Source organism: Nuphar pumila, chromosome 8 (genome assembly GCF_984573655.1).
Source record: "Nuphar pumila chromosome 8, dmNupPumi1.hap1.1, whole genome shotgun sequence".
NCBI classification, from domain to species: domain Eukaryota; kingdom Viridiplantae; phylum Streptophyta; class Magnoliopsida; order Nymphaeales; family Nymphaeaceae; genus Nuphar; species Nuphar pumila.
Window position 1 is genome coordinate 76459924 of NC_143256.1, and position 23616 is coordinate 76483539.

General features: G+C 34.9%; 1 protein-coding gene across 3 annotated transcripts in view; it reads right to left on the reverse strand.

The window, feature by feature from the left end:
* Positions 1 to 23616, reverse strand: part of EMB2410 (embryo defective 2410) — a 240872-nt gene that overhangs the window by 64690 nt on the left and 152566 nt on the right. For all 3 annotated transcript variants that reach the window (XM_090016222.1, XM_090016221.1, XM_090016220.1), the window contains 2 exons: positions 2943 to 3008; positions 2714 to 2854 (listed from right to left, as the gene is read on the reverse strand). In XM_090016222.1, the coding sequence (XP_089872348.1) occupies positions 2714 to 2854; positions 2943 to 3008 (207 nt within the window). The remainder of the gene's footprint in view (positions 1 to 2713; positions 2855 to 2942; positions 3009 to 23616) is intronic.

Sequence of the window (23616 nt, forward strand, 5' to 3'; positions counted from 1 at the left end):
TACTTCATGTATATCATGGACATTTTGACGTTAAAATATACACAGCTGCAGATTGGGCAGGATTTCTAGAAGAACGAAGATCAACCTTAGGATATTTCACATTAATTGGTGGCAACCTAGCATCATGGAAGAGTAAGAAGCAAGCAGTGATATCAAGATCAAGTGCAGAAGCCAAATATAGCGCAATTGTTAATGGAATGTGTTAAGGAATGTAGCTAAAAATGTCCTTGCTGAATAGGGATTGACTGTGAAGACTCCAGTTCCACTCTACTATGACAACCAGTGTTGTGAAAAGCGTTGAGGCGTAGCGAGGCGCTCCACCAAAAACTGAGGTGAGGCATAAGCCTTGAGGTGTAAAGCGTAAGCCTCAAAAAAAAATTTGAAAACTTAAAAAAATATTTAAAAATACAAATAAATAAAGAAATGCTTTATTGATGAAGTAACAACCAATAAGAAATAGAAAATCTCAAATCTGTACTAAAAAATATGAGATTAACATATAAAAGTAACTAAGAAACTAATTACATAACTGGAAAACTAATTATATAATTGAAAATTTTACTGTCCTATAAAGCAACAATCAATAAGCATTAGAAAATCTCAAATATAAGTACTATAAAATATGAGATTAACATATAAAAAGTAAAATAAACTAATTAAAAACTAATTAAAAGCTTACCAATTAAAATTAAAAATAAAACATATAAATAAAGAAATGCTTTATTGATGAAGTAACAACCAATAAGAAATAGAAAAACTCAAATCAGTACTAAAAAAATATGAGATTAACATATAAAAGTAACTAAGAAACTGATTACATAACTGAAAAACTAATTATATAATTGAAAAATATAATGTCCTATAAAGCAACAATCAATAAGCAATAGAAAATCTCAAACATAAGTACCAAAAAATATGAGATTAACATATAAAAAGTAAAATAAACTAATTAAAAACTAATTAAAAACTAATTAAAAACTAATTAAAAGCTTACTAATTAAAAATAAAAATAAAACATATAAATAAAGAAATGCTTTATTGATGAAGTAACAACCAATAAGAAATAGAAAATCAAAAATCAGTACTAAAAAATATGAGATTAACATATAAAAGTAACTAAGAAACTGATTAAATAACTGAAAAACTAATTATATAATTGAAAAATATAAAAATATAAATAAATAAAGAAATTCTTTATTGATGAAGTAACAACCAATAAGAAATAGAAAATGTCAAATCAGTACTAAAAAATATGAGATTAACATATAAAAGTAACTAAGAAACTGATTACATAACTGAAAAACTAATTATATAATTAAAAATATATAATGTCCTATAAAGCAACAACCAATAAGCAATAAAAAATCTCAAATATAAGTACTAAAAAATATGAGAGTAACATATAAAAAGTAAAATAAACTAATGAAAAGCTTACTCATTAAAAATAAAAATAAAAATAAAACAAATAAATAAATAAATGTTTTATTGATGAAGCAACAACCAATAAGCAATAGAAAATCTCAAATATAAGTACTAAAAAATAGGAGAATAACATATAATGATATAAATAAAGAAGTAATTAGTTTTTTTTTTTTTTTGCGCCTCAGGCTGGCGCCTTGAGGCACAAAGGGCCTCGCCTCAAGGAGAGGCGCGCCTTTTGCGCCTCAAGGCGCGTTTTTTATAACACTGATGACAACAAAGCAGCTTAACAAATTACTTCTGATCCTGTGAATCATGAAAGGACCACACCCATAGATATGGATTGTCATTGTATAAGGGAAAAGATAGAGGCTAAGGAATTTTAAAGTTATTCATATGTGTATCCATCAATAAATTGGCAGATATTCTTACCAAGGCAGTGGGCAAGGATATGCTATACGAGATTATAGACAAGTTGGGAATCATAGATATATTCTCCCCAACTTGAAGGGGGGGGGGGGGGGGGGGGGTATTAGAAGGGACTATGTGAATTGGTACAAGGGAATTTTTTACCATGTATCCATTGTATATAGTTTAGGGTTTGCTTTTTATATTGAAGGGAATTTTTGTCTTAGGAACTAAAAAGTAAGAGCATGTATATACTCTTCAATGAATAGAAAAAATAGTCCCATTTTCTCTTCACCCGACATTCATTCTCCTCTTCCATTCTCATCCATTCTCTCATCTCACCACACAACCACCATCAATTTTACAACACAAACACCAAGAAGTTAGGCTTGAAAGTTGGAAGTCATTTTCCTTCCCAAGATGAAAAAAATTGTGCATCAGTAGATTTTGGCTTCTTTAAGGCCTTTGTCTACTGGTATTCTTTTATCTATGAAGGCTTAATCAATTGACACCACATTTTGCATCACTAAAACAGACCCAGACCATGTACAGGAGTAACACATGCCCAAGCTTAGAAGGTGAGGAAGTTAGTTCCAGCTTAGACCCCAAATACTCTGCCAGAATTGAACTGAAACTATGGAGATAAATGTAATTACCTTGTCCATGGACATATGCAGGGGATTACCCATTCATGAGAGGCTTGATGATGCAGAAATCAATAAAACTTGAACATAGCAACAACAACAACCCCCCCCCCCCCGCCCCCACACACACACAAACACAAACACAAACACAGAGGTTACCTTAGATATCATGTAACATGAACAAACCAGGGAAAATGGTGGTCATCGATATGGCAGTTAGAGTTTGTTTCAAGTAACCATACCATAGTATCCCCATTGCCTCCACCACTAGCATCAATTGATCCACGCCAATATCCTTTGAGTTCAGCTAAACCTGGAAGAGTAATATCTTCAAGAATAATATCATCCGAAGAAATATAAGAAATATACTGTCGCTGTATAGCCTGCACCAAAAGAGAGCAGAATTAACATGAAATTTGCTTCCATTGTTCCCTGCTCATATAGATTTTCAATTCTTGTCAATTACCCTACCTCTAGTTGGTCCCGCAGGCTTTCAGCATAGAACCCAGCAGCTTGCAAACTTTGCATAAAGAAATCCTGAAAAAAGTCACAGGACAGTATGTTAAGCTAACTCATTTTGCATAACCTACAAAAAGTTCTGAAAGCGACTGCAGACTATAGGAAAAAAATATCAAACAACACTCATCTTGAATAGATGACAGGTTGATAAAGTAACACATGACAGTCAAGCTGACAAGTTTCAAGAATTTTTATTCCATGAAGTTTTTCAGTCTTTAATAATGATACATATCATATCTCAGAAGCATATCCAACCCAAGATGCATTTTGTTTCAAATCTTAAAATAATGACAAGATATTCAAATGGCTCAACAGAACTGTAAAATCTAAGAATTTTCTAAGAATTTCCATGATTATTCATAAATAAAAGTGGAATTTCTACCTACCCAAATATGGTTGGCAATTTAATTGATATTTAAAGTGCATTTAAGTTAATTTGTGGCATTTAATTGTTGAATATATTTAAATTGGCATTATTGGTATAATGTCATTTACTAGTTGATTATATTTGTGGCATTTAATTTTTTTTTTTTATAAGTATAAATAAATCAAATCTTATAATGCGGAAACGATTTTTAAAAACGGTTACGACTTTGGGCGCGGTTACATTAAAAATAACAATCAAATCAAAATGTACGGGATATACACATTTCAAACCACGTACGATATAAGACTGAAATATGAAGAGGTTCAATTTCATTTCAAATCAGAGTATGAAAAAATACTTCAGTCTTTACATGATCAAGTACGTAAAACGAAAATATCATGAATACCAAGATCGCAAGGTAAGAGTGGACCCTCGAGGATGCAGCTCGACCAACCCTTCACTCCAACTACTCATCATACTTTACCTGCATTACTTGTCCCCCATAAAATGGGGTCAGACTCGCTAAAGTCTGGTAAAGCAATCCAAACTCAAACTTAAAGAAAACATATCAAGCATTTAAAGGTAAAGATATATTATTCATCCATCGTCAAGTGATAGACAAGGGAACAACGTCCTATGAGTCATTCATTTCAAGCATTCGAACATAAAGCATTTAAAAGCATTTCATCACTTAATATTCTATTCAACCTTAACTCACGTAATAAAGCAATATCTATATACATTCAAGTCATACAAGTCATCGCATATATATATATATATATATATATATATATATATATATATATATGCATCTAATACATTCAGATCATTGCATCATTTTCATATGCATTCATAATTCTTATAAACAATAAGTCAAATCACATTTGACCATTCCAACGTGAAACACACGCACATACCTTATAAGTAATTTAGTTAGATATTCATGATGCACATCAATCATGATACATAGGTGTGATATATTTACTCAGACAATCATGCTGCAATCATTTGCAATGAAATTATGTAAGCGTGATGTATCATTCACCTAATAAGTCAAAACTAGTCATTTGTAGGAGTGATATGTCATTCACCTATACGCTAGTGTCACAATCATAACCTCATATCAAGAAGGATATGAATATCATATCTGAGTTCAATATATAATCATGTTATAATAGAAAAGCCAAATCTATAGATTCATAACTGGCTATCTCAATCAACTCAGAAGATCATCACAATTAATCATAACATTTCATTTATTCATAATAAAGATTTACAAAATCCACACTGGATCACCTAGTCTGGGAAATATACAACCTCACAAGGAGTTACCATCCTATAGAGATGGTGTGCCTGATCTTGGACAATACAGTTTCTAACAGGAATATACCGTCTTCGCGGGCTACCCACTCTTGAACAATGCACTTCCTCACAGAGACTTATCGCTCTAGCCGGATTACCTGATCTGGTCATGCACACCCTCACAGATAATCCTTTGAGAACAGTTCCTCAACGGGTACCATATACAGTGAAAACTATTGTGATACATGCATCAACACATTTGACCACTCTCAGGATTTATAGTCATCAATACGGGCATAAGCATGTATACAATCAAAGCATCACATCATACATCACTTCATATGACATTAAAATTATAAAATCACACATTTAACCAATAAGGCTTCATAAACCAAAGTTCATTATTGAACTTAAACATTTATCGCATGCATTCATAATTTCATTTCACGTGGCATTTAAATCATATCATACAGAAGCATATTATCCTACGCATCATATCATCGCCACAAAGAACATTGCACTTCGTAAATTGAACCTTGAAGCATGCATAAATAAAACATGAGTTCTATGCATACGTGAACATGCACCTTTCATAATACGAAGCAACTAAACCTCAACATACATAACTCCTACGTAGTTCGAGATTTGCATACACGATAAAGGTCATGCATTTTTCACCACATGAATCGATATATCACCTTAGATATAATTGTGTAAGGGTTGGTCAAAATCTCATTGACCACCCTACCGTACATCATACGCATATATTTCTCAAGCAAACAAGACATACAAGTTCAAAACAATTTATAACATTCGCATGCATTCTTCCATATAAGAATAAATGAGTCCATCATATGACAAGACAATATATATAACATTAACATTATGCATCGAACACGACTTACATATTCATAGTAGTTATGTGTGCACCATATATAAAATTCATACAAACACACAAAGCAACATAGTATGCGCAAACCAAAGTATGATGACACACATTGCATATAAATTATACATTCATAAGTGCACGGGCATTCAAACTCACACACAGGTGTACCTGCAGCAAACACACTTCATATTCCGCTAACTACTGTAATGAAGTATGCAGAAGAATCCAAGAATGCCAATGCATTCACTATGTCCAACACGGACAAACGAAACAAGCATAAGAGAGGAAATTCACCAAGGGATATACGAAGGGCCTTATAACAAGGCTACACACATAAAATAATATCCCTTTTATTGGAGAGGAGCTCTCTAAAAAGCAATACAAGATAGAAGGGGGTTCCCCCTATTCATAAGCAAAGGGAGACCAAAGGGGGCTCCCAATAGAGTCGTTGGGAGCCCCCAACGATCACAAGGAGCCCCAACGACTCCATTGTGGGGCCCCTTTGGTATCCCAATAAACATTCTAGAAAATAAAAAAAAATAAAAAAATAAAAAACAGAAAAATAAAAAGAATAAAACAAGTACCCCTATTGGGTACTTGTGAAAAGACCATAATACCCCTATCGGGTATTATGGTGAATACATCTATATATATATATATATATATATATATATATATATATATATATATATATATATATATATATATATATATATATATATATATATAGATGTATTATTACATATGTCTTAACACCCCCCTCAAACTTTACGGGGAGATGACCGAAAGTTTGCCAAGAAGGAACAAGAAGCGAGGAGCAAGAAGTGCTTTGGTAAAGAAATCTGCAAGTTGATATTCCGAAGTGACATATGGCAGTGTAATTGTCCCACGAAGATATTCATCACGTACATAGTGACAGTCCATTTCAATATGTTTAGTCCTCTCATGAAAGTGTGGTTGTTGGCAATATAGATTGCACTTTTGTTGTCGCAACAAAGCTTCGAAGCACTGGTAATTTCGACTCCCATATCTTGAAGAAGACTTCGAAGCGACACAACCTCCATTGTAGTAGTTGTCATAGCCATGTATTCTGCTTCAGTAGGAGACAATGAGACTTTCTGTTGTTTCTTGCATCTCCAAGCAATTAGCGAATCTCCTAAGAAAACACAAAAGCCAGTAGTTGAGACTCGATCATTTGGGTTTCCTCCTCAGTCAGCATCAGTATAAGCGAGTAAATCTAAGGAAGAGAGTGAGGATAGGAATAGCCCTTTAGTCAAAGTATTTTTGATGTATTGAATGATCCGAAGCACAGCACTCATATGCACAGATGTAGGGGCATGCTGAAATTGGCTCGCAGAGTGCACAGCATGAGCAATATCAGGCCTGGTGATAGTCAGATAGGTGAGGGAGCAAATGAGTTGCCTGTAGGGCGTAGGATCATCCAGCAGAACTCCATCCTCCAGTCGTAGTTTAGCATTGATAACCTCGGGAGTCTCCACCTTTTTGTCATCTGAAATCCCAGATTTGGAACATATGTCTGCAGCAAGCTTCATCTGTGACAAAATATACCCTCGAGGAGAGTATGCTACTTCTATACCAAGAAAGTACCTGAGAAAACCCAAATCAGACATATCAAAATTATGTTTTAACATATTTTTAACATTAAGAATATCACTTTCATCATTTCCAGTGATGATCATATCATCAACATAAAGCAGAAGGATGATGATACTATTACCTACACGTTTAACAAAAAGAGCAGTGTCAGTATAACATGAACGAAATCCCAATTGTAACATGATAGCACTAAATCTATCATACCAAGCCTTAGAGACTTGTTTAAGGCCATATAAAGCTTTTAATAATCGAAGAGTTTGACCTTGGTTAACACAAATTCCCGGCGGAGGGTCCATATATACTTCTTCATTCAACTGACCATTAAGAAAGGCATTTTTAACATCTAATTGAAATATAGGTCATTTCTTAGATGATGCTACATCAATTAGAGTTCTAACGCTTGTCATGCGAGCCACGGGGGCAAAAGTCTCCTCATAATCGATGACATATTCTTGTAAATATCCCTTAGCAACTAATCTAGCTTTATAACATTCTAGGGAACCATCACTTTTTGTTTTGACTTTGTAGACTCACCGACATCCTGTAGCTTTTTTATTTGGAGGAAGTTGAACTATTTTCCAAGTTTTAGCCTTATTTAAAGCATCTAGTTCAACTTTCATTGCTTCAACCCAATGAGGAATATTTTTTGCTTGATTATAATGGGAAGGTTCATAGTAAGAATGCAAGGCTATTAGACAAGCTCTATAGTTAGATGAGAGAGTTTCATATGAGACAAACCTATTAGGTGGAATTGATTTTTTAGAAGATCGCCTAAGGGAGGTTTCTTCTAGGGGTTCATTAAGCTGCAAGAATTTTTCTAAAGCACTAATAGGTTGTGCTTCCTCACGCCGATTGTATACTTGGAGATTGTCACTATTAGTTGGTGATACATCATTATCATGAGAATCATTATTATGAGTATTTTCTAAAAAATTTGGATGACTCAAAGAGACATCATTTGAATCTTCTAAAAGATCATTGATAAACATATAATCTATTTCATTTGGTTTTTTCAATATTTCAAATCCATTTTCATCTTCTAAAAAGGTCACATCTTTGGAGACAAATAACTTATTGTTTTTATAGTCAAAGCATCTATAGCCCTTTTGATTTTCACCATATCCTAAAAATACGCATTCTATTGCTTTAGGTGACAATTTATCTCTTTTATGTAAAAGAACAAAGCATTTACACCCAAAAATACGAAGACGATTGTAATCGGGTGTCATATTGAAAAGCTTTTCATAAGGAGAGATATTGTTCAATTTTGAAGATGGCATTCTATTGATTAAATAGGTGGAGGTTAACACGGCTTCGGCCCAAAAACTTTTAGTTATATTTTTAGAAATGAGTAATGATCTAGTGGTTTCTAAAATATGTCTATGTTTTCTTTCCGCTAGGCTGTTTTGTTGAGGAGTTCTTGGACAAGATTTTTTATAACAAATGCCATGTTGTTTTAAATATGATTGAAACTCATTTGATAAGTATTCTCCACCCGAATCGGATCTAAGAATGGATATGTCACTTTGAAATTGATTTTGAACTTTTGCATGAAATTCTTTGAAGAAGTTAAAAACTTCTGATTTAAGGTTAAGAAAATAAATTCATACATGTCAAGTATAATCATCAATAAAGGTAACATAATATGAATAACCACCTTTGGATAGAACCGGAGATGGTCCCCATACATCGGAATACACCAATTCAAAAGGTCTTGTTGTCACAAAGGTTCTAACAGGCAAAGGAATAGACTTCATTTTTCCAAAAATACAATCTTTGCGATTGATATCTTTTTCTTTACAAAACTTGTTTCCAAAAGGAAAAAGATACATTTTAGTGTAACTTGGGTATCCAAGTCTTTTATGCCAAGTTTTAATATTTTTGTCTTGGACATAAGTACAAAATGAGGTATTTGGAAGCATTAAGGTATCCATAAAATAAAGATCTCCCTTCCTATGGCCTTGCCCAATCCGCTTCCCGGACCGGAGATGCTGCACAAAGCACCCATGGGATGAGAAAGATATTTCACATCCATGGTCGGCAATTTGGGAAACGGAAAAGTGGTTAAGATTTAATTTAGGAACTATTCTAACTTTTGGAACAAGAAAATTTTGAACATTTTTAGAATCGAGAGTTCCAATACCATTTATTTTGAGAAAAGTTTCATCGACCGTAGAGACACAAGATATTTTTGAGTTGGTGTGCACGTTGATTAATGCATTTTCATGAGGAGTCATGTGAAAAGAGGCTCCAGAATCTAAAATCCAAGAGTACGTACTGGGAGGTGATGATGAGGCAATGGCGGCACCGGAGGTGGAGGAAGTAGCCTTTAGAATTTGTTGGAGAGCCAAGGAAATTTGACCAAGAGTATCTTTTAGATCCCCGTTCTTGCTTTCATCTTCTTTGGTGGAGGATTCCTCAACGGAAGCCACCTTTGGCTTGAATGTCCCATTTAGCTTTGAGCAAACGGGTTTAATATGTCCCGGCTCATAACAATGATGACATATAATCATTTTTCTTTCACCACTCCCTTGCTTACCAAAATGAGGTGGCTTGTATGTTTTAACATGATTGTCGGGTTTAGATACGGCAAGAACTTCATCTATGCTTTTACCTATGCTATGTCTAGTCTCTTCTTGAGTAATTTCGGCAATAGCCTCTTCTAAAGGAGGAAACGTAGATCTATGGGGAAGTGAGGATCTAACTTGTTCAAATTCGGGACGAAGCCCAAATAAAAATTGAAACAATCTATCTTGTTCCATTTGTTTTTGTCTTAGTTCCACATCCTCCGTAGCCACCTATTTAGGCTCTAAAAGAGTCAATTCATCCCACAAAGGATTTAGAGCACTATAATAGTCTTGTATGCTCATGTCGCCTTGTTTTGTGGTTCTCACTTTTTCTTGCAAAAAATAAGCTCTTGCAAGATCCTTTTGGGTATACATACCCTTCATAAAAAACCAAGCTTCATTTGCCCGGCGGAATTTTGCAATATTTGCACATACCTTAAGTTTGACATTATTCATAAACCATGCTAGGATTTTTGCATGGTTGCTCTCCCAATCTTCCATTTGGTGATGATAATCTTCAATGGCCTTGAGACGAGCATCACCTTCAAGTGCTTTCTCTTGATCTTATTCCATCTTTGTGAGCTTAAGTTGGGGTTCCGGAACGGTTCCCATTACATAACCTCAAAGCTTCTTGCCTTTGAGATTATTCTCCATTGCGGATGCCCACATCATGTAATTTTTCCCATTGAGCTTGAATGATAGATCGATCTTGACTTCCCTTGCTACAAAATGAAGATGTGAAAAAGAAAGGAAGTAGAGAGAGACACGATTTCACCTTAGAAGATCGTATGGCTCTGATACCATGTAATGAAGTATGTGGAAGAATCCAAGAATGCCAATGCATTCACTATGTCCAACACGGACAAACGAAACAAGCATAAGAGAGGAAATCCACCAAGGGATATACGAAGGGCCTTATAACAAGGCTACACACATAAAAATAATATCCCTTTTATTGGAGAGGAGCTCTCTAAAAAGCAATACAAGATACAAGGGGGTTCCCCCTATTTATAAGCAAAGGGAGACCAAAGGGGGCTCCCAATAGAGTCATTGGGAGCCCCCAACGGTCACAATGGTGACCGTTATGGGGCCCAACGACTCCATTGTGGGGCCCCTTTGGTATCCCAATAAACATTCTAGAAAATAAAAAATAAATAAATAATAAAAAACAGAAAAATAAAAGGAATAAAACAAGTACCCCTATTGGGTACTTGTGAAAAGACCATAATACCCCTATCGGGTATTATGGTGAATACATCTATATTTATATATATATATAGATGTATTATTACATATGTCTTAACAACTACAATCATGACAAGCATGATCTCTGAATTACAATCACAAGAGTCCTAGATATCCATAGCTAAGTGAAGTGTCTGAGCATAACTTATATTTGCAATTCATTTAAATATTCAGTGTAACGACATCATGCTTACACAATTAGTGCCTAAGCATGCTCTCTACAAGTTCAGTTAAGGTATCTTACCTTAATAATGTGAAGAACAATGAATCGAAACTCAAAAGACCGAGGAGTTTCGAAGTCTGCAAAGACCGCTACCCAAGCAATACAATGAACCCTTTGTGTGCGATCACAAATGCCAAAAACTCAAAAAATGGCAATTATAACAAGATTAGCCAAAAAGAGCAAATTACCCTATAAATCATTACCAAGAGCCAAATAACGCACAAATACACTCCAATAATTTATAAACTCCATCAAAAATATATTTAAATATAATATATATAAATAGTGATTTATAGCCCAAAATAGTTCTATAAATGCAAATTATACCCTCATTGGCTTGAATGAACAAATGAATATATAATAAATAAATAAATAAAATGCAAAAACTAGAAACACATTTCTAATTTGAAGATAAAAAAAATGAGTTCCTTATTTATTAATAACCCTTAAAAATTATGGGTTGTACAACAGATCATCCACCGTTGAAGATCATTCTTCCTTCACCTCCAATCATCGAATTCACTAGAAGTGAATCTCTAGTGAGTTTTCCTTACCCCTTTCTTGTGAAATATTGTAGATCTAGATATTGCTTGTTTTCTTTGTTTGAATTGATCAATTTTCATTTTTGTATTTCTTTTAATTATTGTTTCTTTTTTTAGAATTAGATTAGTTAAATAGTTAGATCTGATTCCACGAATTTAGAATTGAACATTCTTTGATCTAAATTTAATAGATCAAAGTATGAAACTCTAGAATTCTGGAATTTCATTTTTTCTAATTTTCTATAGCTTTTTGTTTTAAATATATCTGGAGATTTCGGAATCTGAATTATGATCCGTAAATTGGATCTGATTCGTGCTTGGGTCTAGTTGCTCTCTGCAAAAATTCAACACAATTGGAGTCTGATTGACAGGTCGTTCTGAGCTTTTTTTGGCCGCATATTCCGGCATCTCTATTTTCTGCAACTTTCATTTCCTGCATTTTTCTTAGTTTTTGTTTTTAGGTTATCTGGAGTTTCCGAAATCCAATTCCAATTCTGTAAAATGGATTGGATTCATAAATGAGTAGTTTCATCTGTAAAAATTTTATTCATTTTCAATCTGTTTTACGAGACTAGATCTGTTAAATTTCGGAAGCTGTCAGAAGCCTTGACAGCAATTTCCAGACTTTGGAAGTTGTTGTTCATTCATTAATAAATCGAGTTCTACCCTGAATTTTTCAATTCTGTTAATTGGACTCTCTTGATTCATGTGTTGGGATCATATCTGGAAAATTTAAGAAGAATTGGAATCCAATTACTGTCCCATTCCATCGAATTACAGAAACATGTTCTGACAGGAATTCCTGCAATAGTCAATGGCAGAATTGTAAATTCAAGTAGAAGTTCAATTTAGAGTAAATTTTGCTTTTTCGTGTATTTTTGTTCTAGTTTTTGCAGGAAATGATATTGTTTGCTGATTCCACATTAAAGAACTAAAGTGGATCAAAAGTCAAGTGAAAAAGCAAAGGCGAAGGAGTTGCAATCTTAGTTTTGTTTCGTATTTTTAATTTGTAGTTAATTAGGGCCTTCTTGGCCACATTCAAACTTGTAATTAGTTTCAATTTCAGCTATTTGGGGTTTGTAATAATTCTTTAATTTTCAGTTTGTAATTACTCTTAAGTAGTTTAAATTTTCCTTTTTAAGGCAATAAATAATTAACATTTTTGGAATACGAAGTTTATTCAACCCGTTCCCCGTTTTCGATCCTGGTTCTCACTACTTGTGAGAGTTGAATTTTTAAATTTGGTAACCAACTTTCATAAAATCTTTTCATAAAAATAACCTTTAAAAATATACTTCAAAAAGGTTACACCAGTAATACCCCAAAACGTTAACAACAAGGACGTATGGGCTCTTTTCCTTATATTAAAGAAACCTTCTAATTTACATGAACATTTACAGTATTGCCCCATATTAACAATAATCTAATATACAAAAAAGAGGCAAAACTAGAAAATACAATACAACACTCATAATAAAACATGATAAATAGAAAATAACTTCAGCATAGACCAAATCTGGATCTAGATCATGAATCCAAGCAAGGATGGACAAACAGGAGTATCATGGGTCTCAACAGCCTCCCTCAAGTTGTGCATGCTTGTTCCTTAAAAAACAGAATTGTGGTTTACTCAAGCCTTTTGTAAACAAATCAGCCACTTGCTCTTACGGTCCAATGAACTTGGCCTCAATCTCTCTATTCTCAATTTTACTTTGAATGAAATGTTGATCTATTTCAATATGCTTAGTTCTCCCATGCTTAATGGGATTAAGAGAGATCTTAATACCACTCCGATTATCAAAGAATAATATGGAACATAGCATGTTTTGACCTAACTTCCCAAGCAAGTATCTAACCCACGTTATCTCTGAAGTTGTTGCAACCATTGTCCTGTACTCAGCCACTATACTAGATCGTGCAATTGTCTTTTGTTTCTTACTGCTCCATGAAACAAGATTAGTTCCAAGAAATACGCTATATCCTGAAATTGATCTTCGTTCATCTGGATCACCTGCCCAATCCGCATCTGAATAAGCCATTATGGTCACAACATTATTTGTTTCACTTCCTCTCTTGTAACACAGACTCTCACCCAAAGTATCGTTGAGGTACCAAAGTATCCTCTTGATAGCTTCCACATAGATGGTTTTTGGAGCATGAATGTATTGTGACATTTGGTTCAAAGCATAAACAATATCAGGCCTTGTGAATATAAGGTATTGTAGCATACCCATGATACTCCTATACTTGGCAAGATCATCGTATAAATCTCCATCACGACTAAAGTTTTTTATTCAATGGATTGGGAGTTAAGAGAGGCTTATAGTCTTTTACGTTGGCTTTGTTCAGTAAATCAATAGTATATTTATGTTGCGCTGACACCAATTTGTCGTTTCCTCTATCAACTTCAACTCCCAAGAAATATTGCAGCTTACCCAGATCCTTCATCTTAAACCTACGGCTCAAGATTTCTTTGATTTTCGTTATATGATCAAAAATTTTGCAAGTATTATACCATCTACATAGATGAGTAAAACAGTTAGCCAGTCTTTACCTTTGTATATAAAAAGAGAGTGATCAAGTTGTGATCTAACAAATTCATGCCTTTGAATCTCAAGAGAGAAGCTCTCAAACCACGATCTGAATGCTTGCTTCAAACCATATATAGACCTATTTAATTTTCATATATATTGATAGGAATCTTTTTTACTATATCACCGAGGTTGCTCCATATAGACTTCCTCCTTCAAGTCCCCATGTAAAAATGCATTCTTAACATCAAGTTGGCTTAACGTCCAGCCATATTCAACATCAAGAGATAAAATAATGCGTATGGTCCCCATTTTCACCACTAGACTGAAGGTTTTATCATAGTCCAACCTGTATTCCTGTGTGAAGCCTTTTTCCACCAACCTGGCTTTGTACCTTTCCATACTTCCATTGGGTTTATATTTAATCTTATAAACCCACTTTGATCCCATAATATGTTTATTGGCAGGTCTGGGAATGATGTCCCATGTTTGGCACTCATATAGCGCCCTTATCTCCTTATTCATAGCTTCTATCCACCTATTCGATTTTGATGCAATATGATATGTTCTGGGTTCTTCGTGCTTCGAGACAGCAATCAAGAAAAATTGGTGATCTATACTGAAATTTTCATAACTGACCCATCTCTCTACTGAATATCTGATTCGGTTGGATCTCCCCGCATCTGATTGCATATGGATAACTTCAATGCTAGTTATATTATGTTGCAATGGATGCGTTTCGGATTCAGCCTCTACTTGTACGGATTCATAGGTATCATTCCACAAATTTCTGCAGTTGTACACTTTCCCTTTGAATCTTCCCTTCAGCTGGTTATTTTCTTGCTACTCATGTAACATTGTTCTATATAAATCACTATCAATGCTTTCTTGGGCCGATTCAACACTTTCTGTTGGAAAGAGTTCAGCACTCAGCCAAGGCCGATAATATTCAGCTGCTTGCACTTTTATGTAATCATCCCCTTTGCTGTAAAATTTTTTTTTATCAAAAACTACATTCCTCAATATGCGAATGCATTTAGTTTGAATATCATAACATCCATATCCCTTATATTCTTCAGCATAACCAACGAATTTGCAGGTACGTGCCTTTTTATCAAATTTATTCCTTAAGGTCGTATCAATGTGCACATAACAAACGCAGATATAAGCCTTCAAGGATCCATAGTTTATCTGCCTACCAAAATGTTCATAATATGGAGATTTGTCTTGAACTATTTTCATTGGCAGTATATTTATAATTTGAACTGCAGTATGAAATGCCTATGTCCATAAATAAGTAGGAATGCATGCTTCGCTCATTATCGCTAAAGCACTCAACAATATGTCTCTACTTTCGCTCAGCAAGGCCATTCTCCTAGGGCATTTGAGGACATGATACTCTTCGATTGATCCCATTCATCTTAAGATATTCAATAAAATCATCAGAGGAGTATTCACCCCCACCATCACACTGGAAATTCAAAATGGACAAAGAGAATTGATTTTCAACCATAGCATGAAAATTTTTTAATATGCCAAAAACATGATGCTTATGTTTCATGAAATATATACAGGTATATCGGGAAAAGTTATCAATAAAGATCACATAGAAGCGACTTCTAGAAGACAAACATTTAGGAGCCGGACCTCATACATCAGAGTGAATAATCTCAAAAGGTCTAGAAGCTCTTTTATTACTGGAAACAAATGGAAGTACATAACTCCTGGACACAACTATGACAAACTTGACGCTGAAAATCCTGACTCTCACTAGAAACTGAAATCAACTTATTAGAAACAAGCTTTCTAATAAAAGCTTCATTACAATGTGCAAGATGACCATGACATTGACTCATTGACAAAACATGAAGACAAAATAAGACTCTTGGACTGCAATCATCGGCTATGTTGATCAGAACCTCTTGAGACAAGGTAGAAGTAATATATGTTAAAAATAAAATTGTATTCAAATACCCGATAAGGGTATTTTTGTCTTTTATTATATAGTACAGTCCACTAAGGACTGATATGTAATTTAGCATTGTAATAAATAAACTGTCATACAGTTCAAGCACAACAGTCATATCTATGATTGTTGTGCCCAACAGTCATATTTTGACTGTTGTGCACAACAGTCATAATAATGATTGTTGGAAGGCAGTCTAAAGAGCTGGACTGCCTCCCATGTGTTGGAGTGAGGCTCTATAAATAGAGCCTCACTCCCTTGTTATTCCTCAATGCTTTAAGAAGCATTTGAGGGTTTTCTCTAGAGTTTTTTCCCATCTTATAGGCTTGTATGCCTCTTGTGCTGTTTTGGTATTTTTATCTCTCTTGAGATTGTATTTGGTCTATTAGTGACCAAGTGAGTTTATTAAAGCCCTTTGTTGGCATTGTGTTTGTTTCACTATTGTTTCATTGTACCTTGTTTCATTACATGGTATCAGAGCTAGGCTCTTGAAAGAAGGAGAATCTCGTGAAGGAAGTGTTCTTCGATCATTGATCATTCCCTATCTCCTCTATTTTAAACTCTAAGTATTCATTATGGGAGAAAGAGAGTCTGCCACCGTCATCACCTACAAACTCAATGACAACTACTTGATGTGGGCGACGGCTATTGAGAATCACAGGGTTTTGTTAGTGGTTCTACTAGTGAACCACAACTCAAATTGACTAGAAGAGAAGGAGATCAAGTCAAAGCCTTGTCCAAAGAAGAAAAAGAAAAAGCCTTGGAAGAATTCCAAAATAAATTGGAAGATTGGGAGGCAAGCAATGCACAAATACTCTCATGGTTTATGAATACCATGGAGTTCAAGATCGTCACCAATATCATCAAATTCAAGAAGGCATGTGACGCATGGAGCTTTCTAAGAAGTACATTTATCCAAAAGGATATGGCTAGACTTTATTATCTCCAAGACAAGGTACGTAATTCAAAACAAGGAGATAACAGTGTAAGAGATTTTTACGGTATTTTATCTCCTATTTGGGATGAATTAGCCATGTTGGAACCAAAATGGGAAGGTTCGGCTATTGATATGAGAAGGACCCAAATCGAAAGAGAAAATCTTTTCTCCTTTCTTTATGGCCTTCGAGCGGAATTTGAGCAAGTAAGATCTTCCTTACTTCATAGGACCACTTCTCCTTCTATAAGTGAGGCCCTTGCTCAAATTTGTCAAGAAGAGACAAGACTTGGAATGCACAAGTCTAATGATGAGGTCCTTGCCATGGCAAGGCCCGGAAATTTTGTGAAAACATATAAACCACCTCACTTTGAGAAGAAGTTCAATGGGGAAGGACATAATGGAGGAGGATACAAGGAAGGATACAAAGGAAAAATTATTTGTCATCATTGTAAGGAACCCGGACATATAAGATCGGAATGTCCCAAATTTAAAAAGGCGGCCGCCTTAAGTGAAGAACCTCAAGAATCAAGAAAAGGGGGCAGCTTCAATGAATTAAATCTTGCTCAAATAGCAGAAGTTGTCTCACAACTTCTTAAGGTTGCACCTTCTACATCCGGAACTGCCATTTGTTCCTCGTCTCCTCCAGGTAATACCTCTTGGATTCTAGACTCAGGTGCTTCTTTCCACATGACCCATAATGAATCTCTATTATCCGATTGCACTAAATCATATTTCTCATGTGTGTCAACTGCCGATGGTACCTCTTTAAAAGTCAAAAGCTTAGGAAACCTTGATGATATTTCAAAAAAAATCTTTGTTCCAAAAGTGAGAGTCATTCCCAAACTGGATTTAAATCTTTTTTCGGTCTCTCAAATTGCTGACTATGGTTGTAAAGTATTTTTCTCATCTAAGGCGTGTTGGGTGCAGGATCTTCAGTCAAGAAAGCTGATTGGGCAAGGCCATAGACGAGGAGACCTTTACTACATGGATTTCCTGTGTTTACCAAAATAATCATTTTGTAATCATGTTAAAGACATTAATATAGATCTTTGGCATAAAAGATTAGGACACCCAAGTATATCCAAATTATCTCTTTTTCCATTTTTGGAAAAATTTTGTAAAGATAAAAAATTTGTATGTGAAGATTGTATACTTGGAAAAATGCAAATGATACCTTTTGGGTCTAGAACCTCTATGACACATAAAATTTTTGAATTAGTGCATTCGGATGTGTGGGGTCCCGCCCCTATTATGTCAAAAGGTGGCTATTCGTACTATGTTACATTTATAGATGATTTTAGTAGACATACTTGGATTTACTTTCTAAAACTCAAATCCGAAGTCTTTTTATGTTTTAAAAACTTTCACAATCTAGTTAAAAATCAATTTAAAACAAATATTAAAGTCTTCCGCTCCGACTCTGGGGGAGAGTTTCTTTTAAATGAATTTCAATTATATCTAAAAAATCATGGAATTGTGCATCAAAAATCATGCCCTAGGACACCTCAACAAAATGGGATTTCTGAAAGAAAACATCGTCATATCATTGAAACTACTAGAACCCTACTTATTTCAAAAGAAATTCAAAAGCAATTTTGGGCTGAAGCTGCCCTAACCGCAGTCTATCTAATAAATAGAATGCCTTCTCAAACTTTGGAAAACAAGTCGCCTATTGAAAAACTCTTTAAAATTTCTTCTGATTTAAAAAGGCTAAGGGTATTTGGTTGTAAATGCTTCGTGCTTCTTGAAAAATATAGCAAACTCTCTCCTAAAGCCATAAAATGTGTCTTTCTTGGTTATGCAGATAATAAAAAAGGATATCGATGTTATGATAAAACAAATGATAAACTCTATGTTTCTAGAAATGTTACCTTTCTAGAAAATGACAGTGGATTTGATTTTGAAGTTCCTAAGGAAGAATCCGAGTATGCTTTCTTATTTGATTTGTTACCCAATAAAGGTATTAGTAATGATATCAAAACCTTCGAGTCTATTAATGACTCAAGTAGTGAACCATCTCAAGATCTTCTTCAATACTCTAGACGAAATACTGGGGAGCATCCATGTGCCCTTGACAGATATAATCAATTAACAAATACTGAAGAAACTAGGGTTAGAAGGTCAGAACGAACACATAGGCCTCCAAGTAGGTTTGTCTCATATGAATCCTTCTTACCAAACTACAGGGCATGTCTTCCAGCTATTCATTCCTATCATGAACCATCCAACTATAACGAGGCCAAAAATATAAATGAATGGGTTGAAGCCATGAAAATTGAATTAGATGCATTACACAAGGCTCACACTTGGACAATTCAACCTCTTCCTATCAGAAAGAAGACAATAGGGTGTAGATGGGTGTTTAAAATTAAAACAAAAAGTGACGGGTCTCTTGAGAGATATAAAGCAAGACTTGTTGCAAAAGGATATTCTCAAGAATATGGTATAGATTATGAAGAAACCTTTGCCCCAGTAGCACGTATGACTACAGTTAGAACTCTAGTTGCTATAACATCCATTCGAAAATGGCCGATATACCAGTTAGATGTTAAAAATGCATTCTTGAACGGAAACTTAAATGAAGAAGTATATATGGATCCTCCCCTTGGTCTGTCTATTGAAAAAGACATGGTCCTTCGTCTTCAAAAAGCCCTATACGGGCTTAAACAAGCCCCTAAAGCATGGTATGATCGGTTCAGTGGTACGATATTAAAACTTGGATTTAAATCTTGTTACACTGACACTGCTCTTTTTGTGAGATCTACAGGTACCTCATTGACCATTCTTCTTTTGTATGTTGATGATATGATCATCACAGGGAATGATCAAAAGGAAATTAAAGATATTAAAATTTTACTTAAAAAGTCCTTTGATATGACTGATCTTGGTTTTTTGAGATACTTTTTAGGAATTGAAGTAGCCTACTCACCAAGAGGATATATTTTATCTCAAATCAAGTTTGCAGCTAATATTGTTGAGCGTTCAGGAATCACAGTCACAAAATATGTTGATACTCCTGAAGTAATAAATGCAAAAATGCGAGCTGAAGATGGAGTATTATTAGATGATCCAACCCCTTATCGACAACTTATTGGATCATTGATGTACCTGTTCATTACAAAGCCAGATATTGCGCATGTTGTACATTCTGCAAGTCAATTTCAACATGCGCCCACAACCGTCCACATGAGTGCAGTATTAAGAATAGTTCGATATATCAAGAAAATTATATCTAAAGGACTATTTTTATCCTCTTCCTCATCTTTAAGTCTTATTTCTTACACTGATTCTGACTGGGGAGGAGATCTCAATAATCGTCAATCAACTACTGGCTTTTGTGTGTTTTTAGGTGATTCTCTCATTTCTTGGCGATGCAAAAAACAACAGAAAGTGTCTTTATCCTCTACGGAAGCTGAGTACAGGGCAATGACTACCACAACCACTGAAGTTATGTGGATGAGAGCACTACTTTCTGATATGGGGTTGATGTCTCAGAACCTTCAAAGCTATGCTGAGATAATAAAAGTGTCATATATATAGTCAGCAATCACACATTTCACGAACGAACAAAACACATTGAGATGGAATGTCACTATGTTCGCGAAGAATATTTGAAGGGGACCATTACGTTGCCATATGTCCAGTCCGAATTTCAGATTGCAGACTTCTTCACCAAAGCTCTTCCACTACCTCAATTTTTGTATCTTCTTAGCAAACTTTCGGTGATTTCCCCATAAGTTTGAGGAGTGTTAAAAATAAAATTGTATTCAAATACCCGATAAGGGTATTTTTGTCTTTTATTGTAACGACCCCAACTCCTACTTTTGAAAAATGCGGAATTTTTTTTTTTTTTTTAAGAGTTACGGAAAACTTCCCAGAGACCTGGGGTCCCTACAGTTCCAATTCCAGTTGGATAACCACACACCACAAACGAAGTTGCAATTATCATCCATATCAACCAACTAAAACTCTTTTATTAATGAGAAATAAAATTTCAAAGACAAAGTTTCCTTCAAATGAAAGTAAAGTAACAATTGCAGAATTTAAAGGAACTGAAAGACAAAAGAAAGAGCCACAATATCCTCTACTGAAGCTGACAAGTCCAAGTATAACTCATCCATCCCCAGATGCATGTCCAACTTCACTGTTTACCATTTCCTGTGAAAAACCAACAAAGTAGGGTGTCAGAACCGAAATTCTGAGCACAGCTACTTCTAAAGAAACCAGGTGAGAGAAAGAACTTGGATAAGATTTCATGCAGTGATTTGAGTGAGCGCAGATATAAGATTTTCAACATCTAAATTTTCATAACTACCAATGATTTCATTTACTCACCAATCAATAACAGTAAACAGTGTCATATATCAACAACTAAATAACCAACCTTTCAGCATGATTTCACAAAGTAAAACGTATGCAACCATCAAATGATGTCATGATATCAAGAATGATTCAAACATGCATGATCTAATGCATAACAGAAAAATGCATGATTATGTGCAATGCATGATTTCTTCTGTTATCTTTCATTTAAATTCCATCTTTCCATATGCATGCCCTATTAGATGCACACATCTTTAAGTTCCTCTTTTTAATTACCGTGGCCCGCGGATACACCAAACGGGTACAAACCCCGAGGTCAAGTAGGTTCCCAGGGTAGCTTAACACACAATTTGTATTTTATTTCTGGGTTCCAACTTAGCCCTCGACCGATATCAGGAAACAACACCATCCATCGGAACATTAGACCTCCACATCTAATGTCGGGGACACAAGGGACACCCCACGCCCACAAGTGCCACTTCCTTGGTACTATAAACTCACAGCTGTGACTAACACACCACTCCCGGGTAAAGTGGCGGGCTCTCCCTAAAACCGTGGCCAGGAGAAGAACCTCAATATCGGGTTCAGGGGCAACAACGCACACGGAGTTTTTGTATCCTCACAGTCTCCCGAAGACCGGATATCTAAGATTCTCATACTCCAGATGAGATATCCCAGAATGTAAATTACACTGTTCTTATTCATTATATTTTTAATTAAGTCAATTTCTTTAAGTTTGCAACACCATATGCAAAAGTAAAGTGAAAACCCCGCATCTTCCCTTGCAGGGACCCATTCGGGACTTCAGCCCGTATAAACCATTAGAACAGTGCAGTAATGTGCCAAACCATCTTATGTGGTTTAAGTGATGTATTTAAAACTTATGTGAAAGCAAACCGAACCCACGGCTCTCCAGGCCGATGATGGTCCAACCAGGCCATCAATGCATCACATCACAAAACAAAAGTAGTGTTTTATTTATAACACTAAGCCAAAGTGCCAAAAGCATATATATTCGTGCAAATATAAACCCAAACATATGCATGTCATAATTCATTCATGTGCATTTTCAATATGTGTGTGTTACCTACATCACATATTTAACCAAATTCATGGTTTCTTTAAGTGTGTGAGTGTACATGTACCAATTCACACAATAATCATGTGTACAGGTTCAAGAAGAATTATGAATAACTGAATCATGCTCACACTCATGAGTACCATAATCATAACAGTCAAATGAAAACAAAAACCTCCACGACAAGTGTTTCCATGCAATCCAATACCCAAGCCTTGAAATAACACATGGACTCTAGACAGAAATATAATGTCCAGCTAGAGACCTACAAGCAAGATACATTCCATATGTATAATTTCAGTTTCATGTATCCATCCTCCCTAAACAGTGTAACCTGAGCACTATGATACACAACTGAAATTTTCAGGTTATGTTGCAATGATACCACGCTACATCTTACCAACTTTGAGCTTAACCCCACTCAAGAACCAGCATGAGTTACTTTAGAACAACTCAATTTACTTCAATTCATCAAATTGCACATTCTCAAACCAAAACTCAATTCAACATAAACTTTCAGAACACAGATTGATGAAACTCAATCATGTTCATAGAACATAACATGACTAAACCAAAATTTAACATAAACCAGGATATTCAACTGACCCATTAATGATTACTAACAAGTATAACTAGTTAGTCATGCTTCATTTTATTCATTTTATGCCAATAGATTGCCTAACAGAAACATACTAATGAACCCATTCCCGATTTCGTTAATGAATAACCTGAAATATTAGTGTGAATAACCAATGTTTCTGTAAATGGATAACTTAGAACACATTACTGAAACCGTCGAACTTTCAATAAGAACTTGCAACAAACAACAATTCAGTGAACTAATGATACAAATATGTACTGTTTACATGATATGCCGAGTATGGATGGGGAACTGTACAAAAGAGTGGAGGTCGGCTATGTGTATCTACTAATTCTGTTCTTCTATTTGGCGCATCGCAGTATGATAATGGCAAGACAAAAATTGAAATAGATTTCTGAGGCTTGATGTCCCAAATGGAAACAGCAAGAGCAGAAGCCA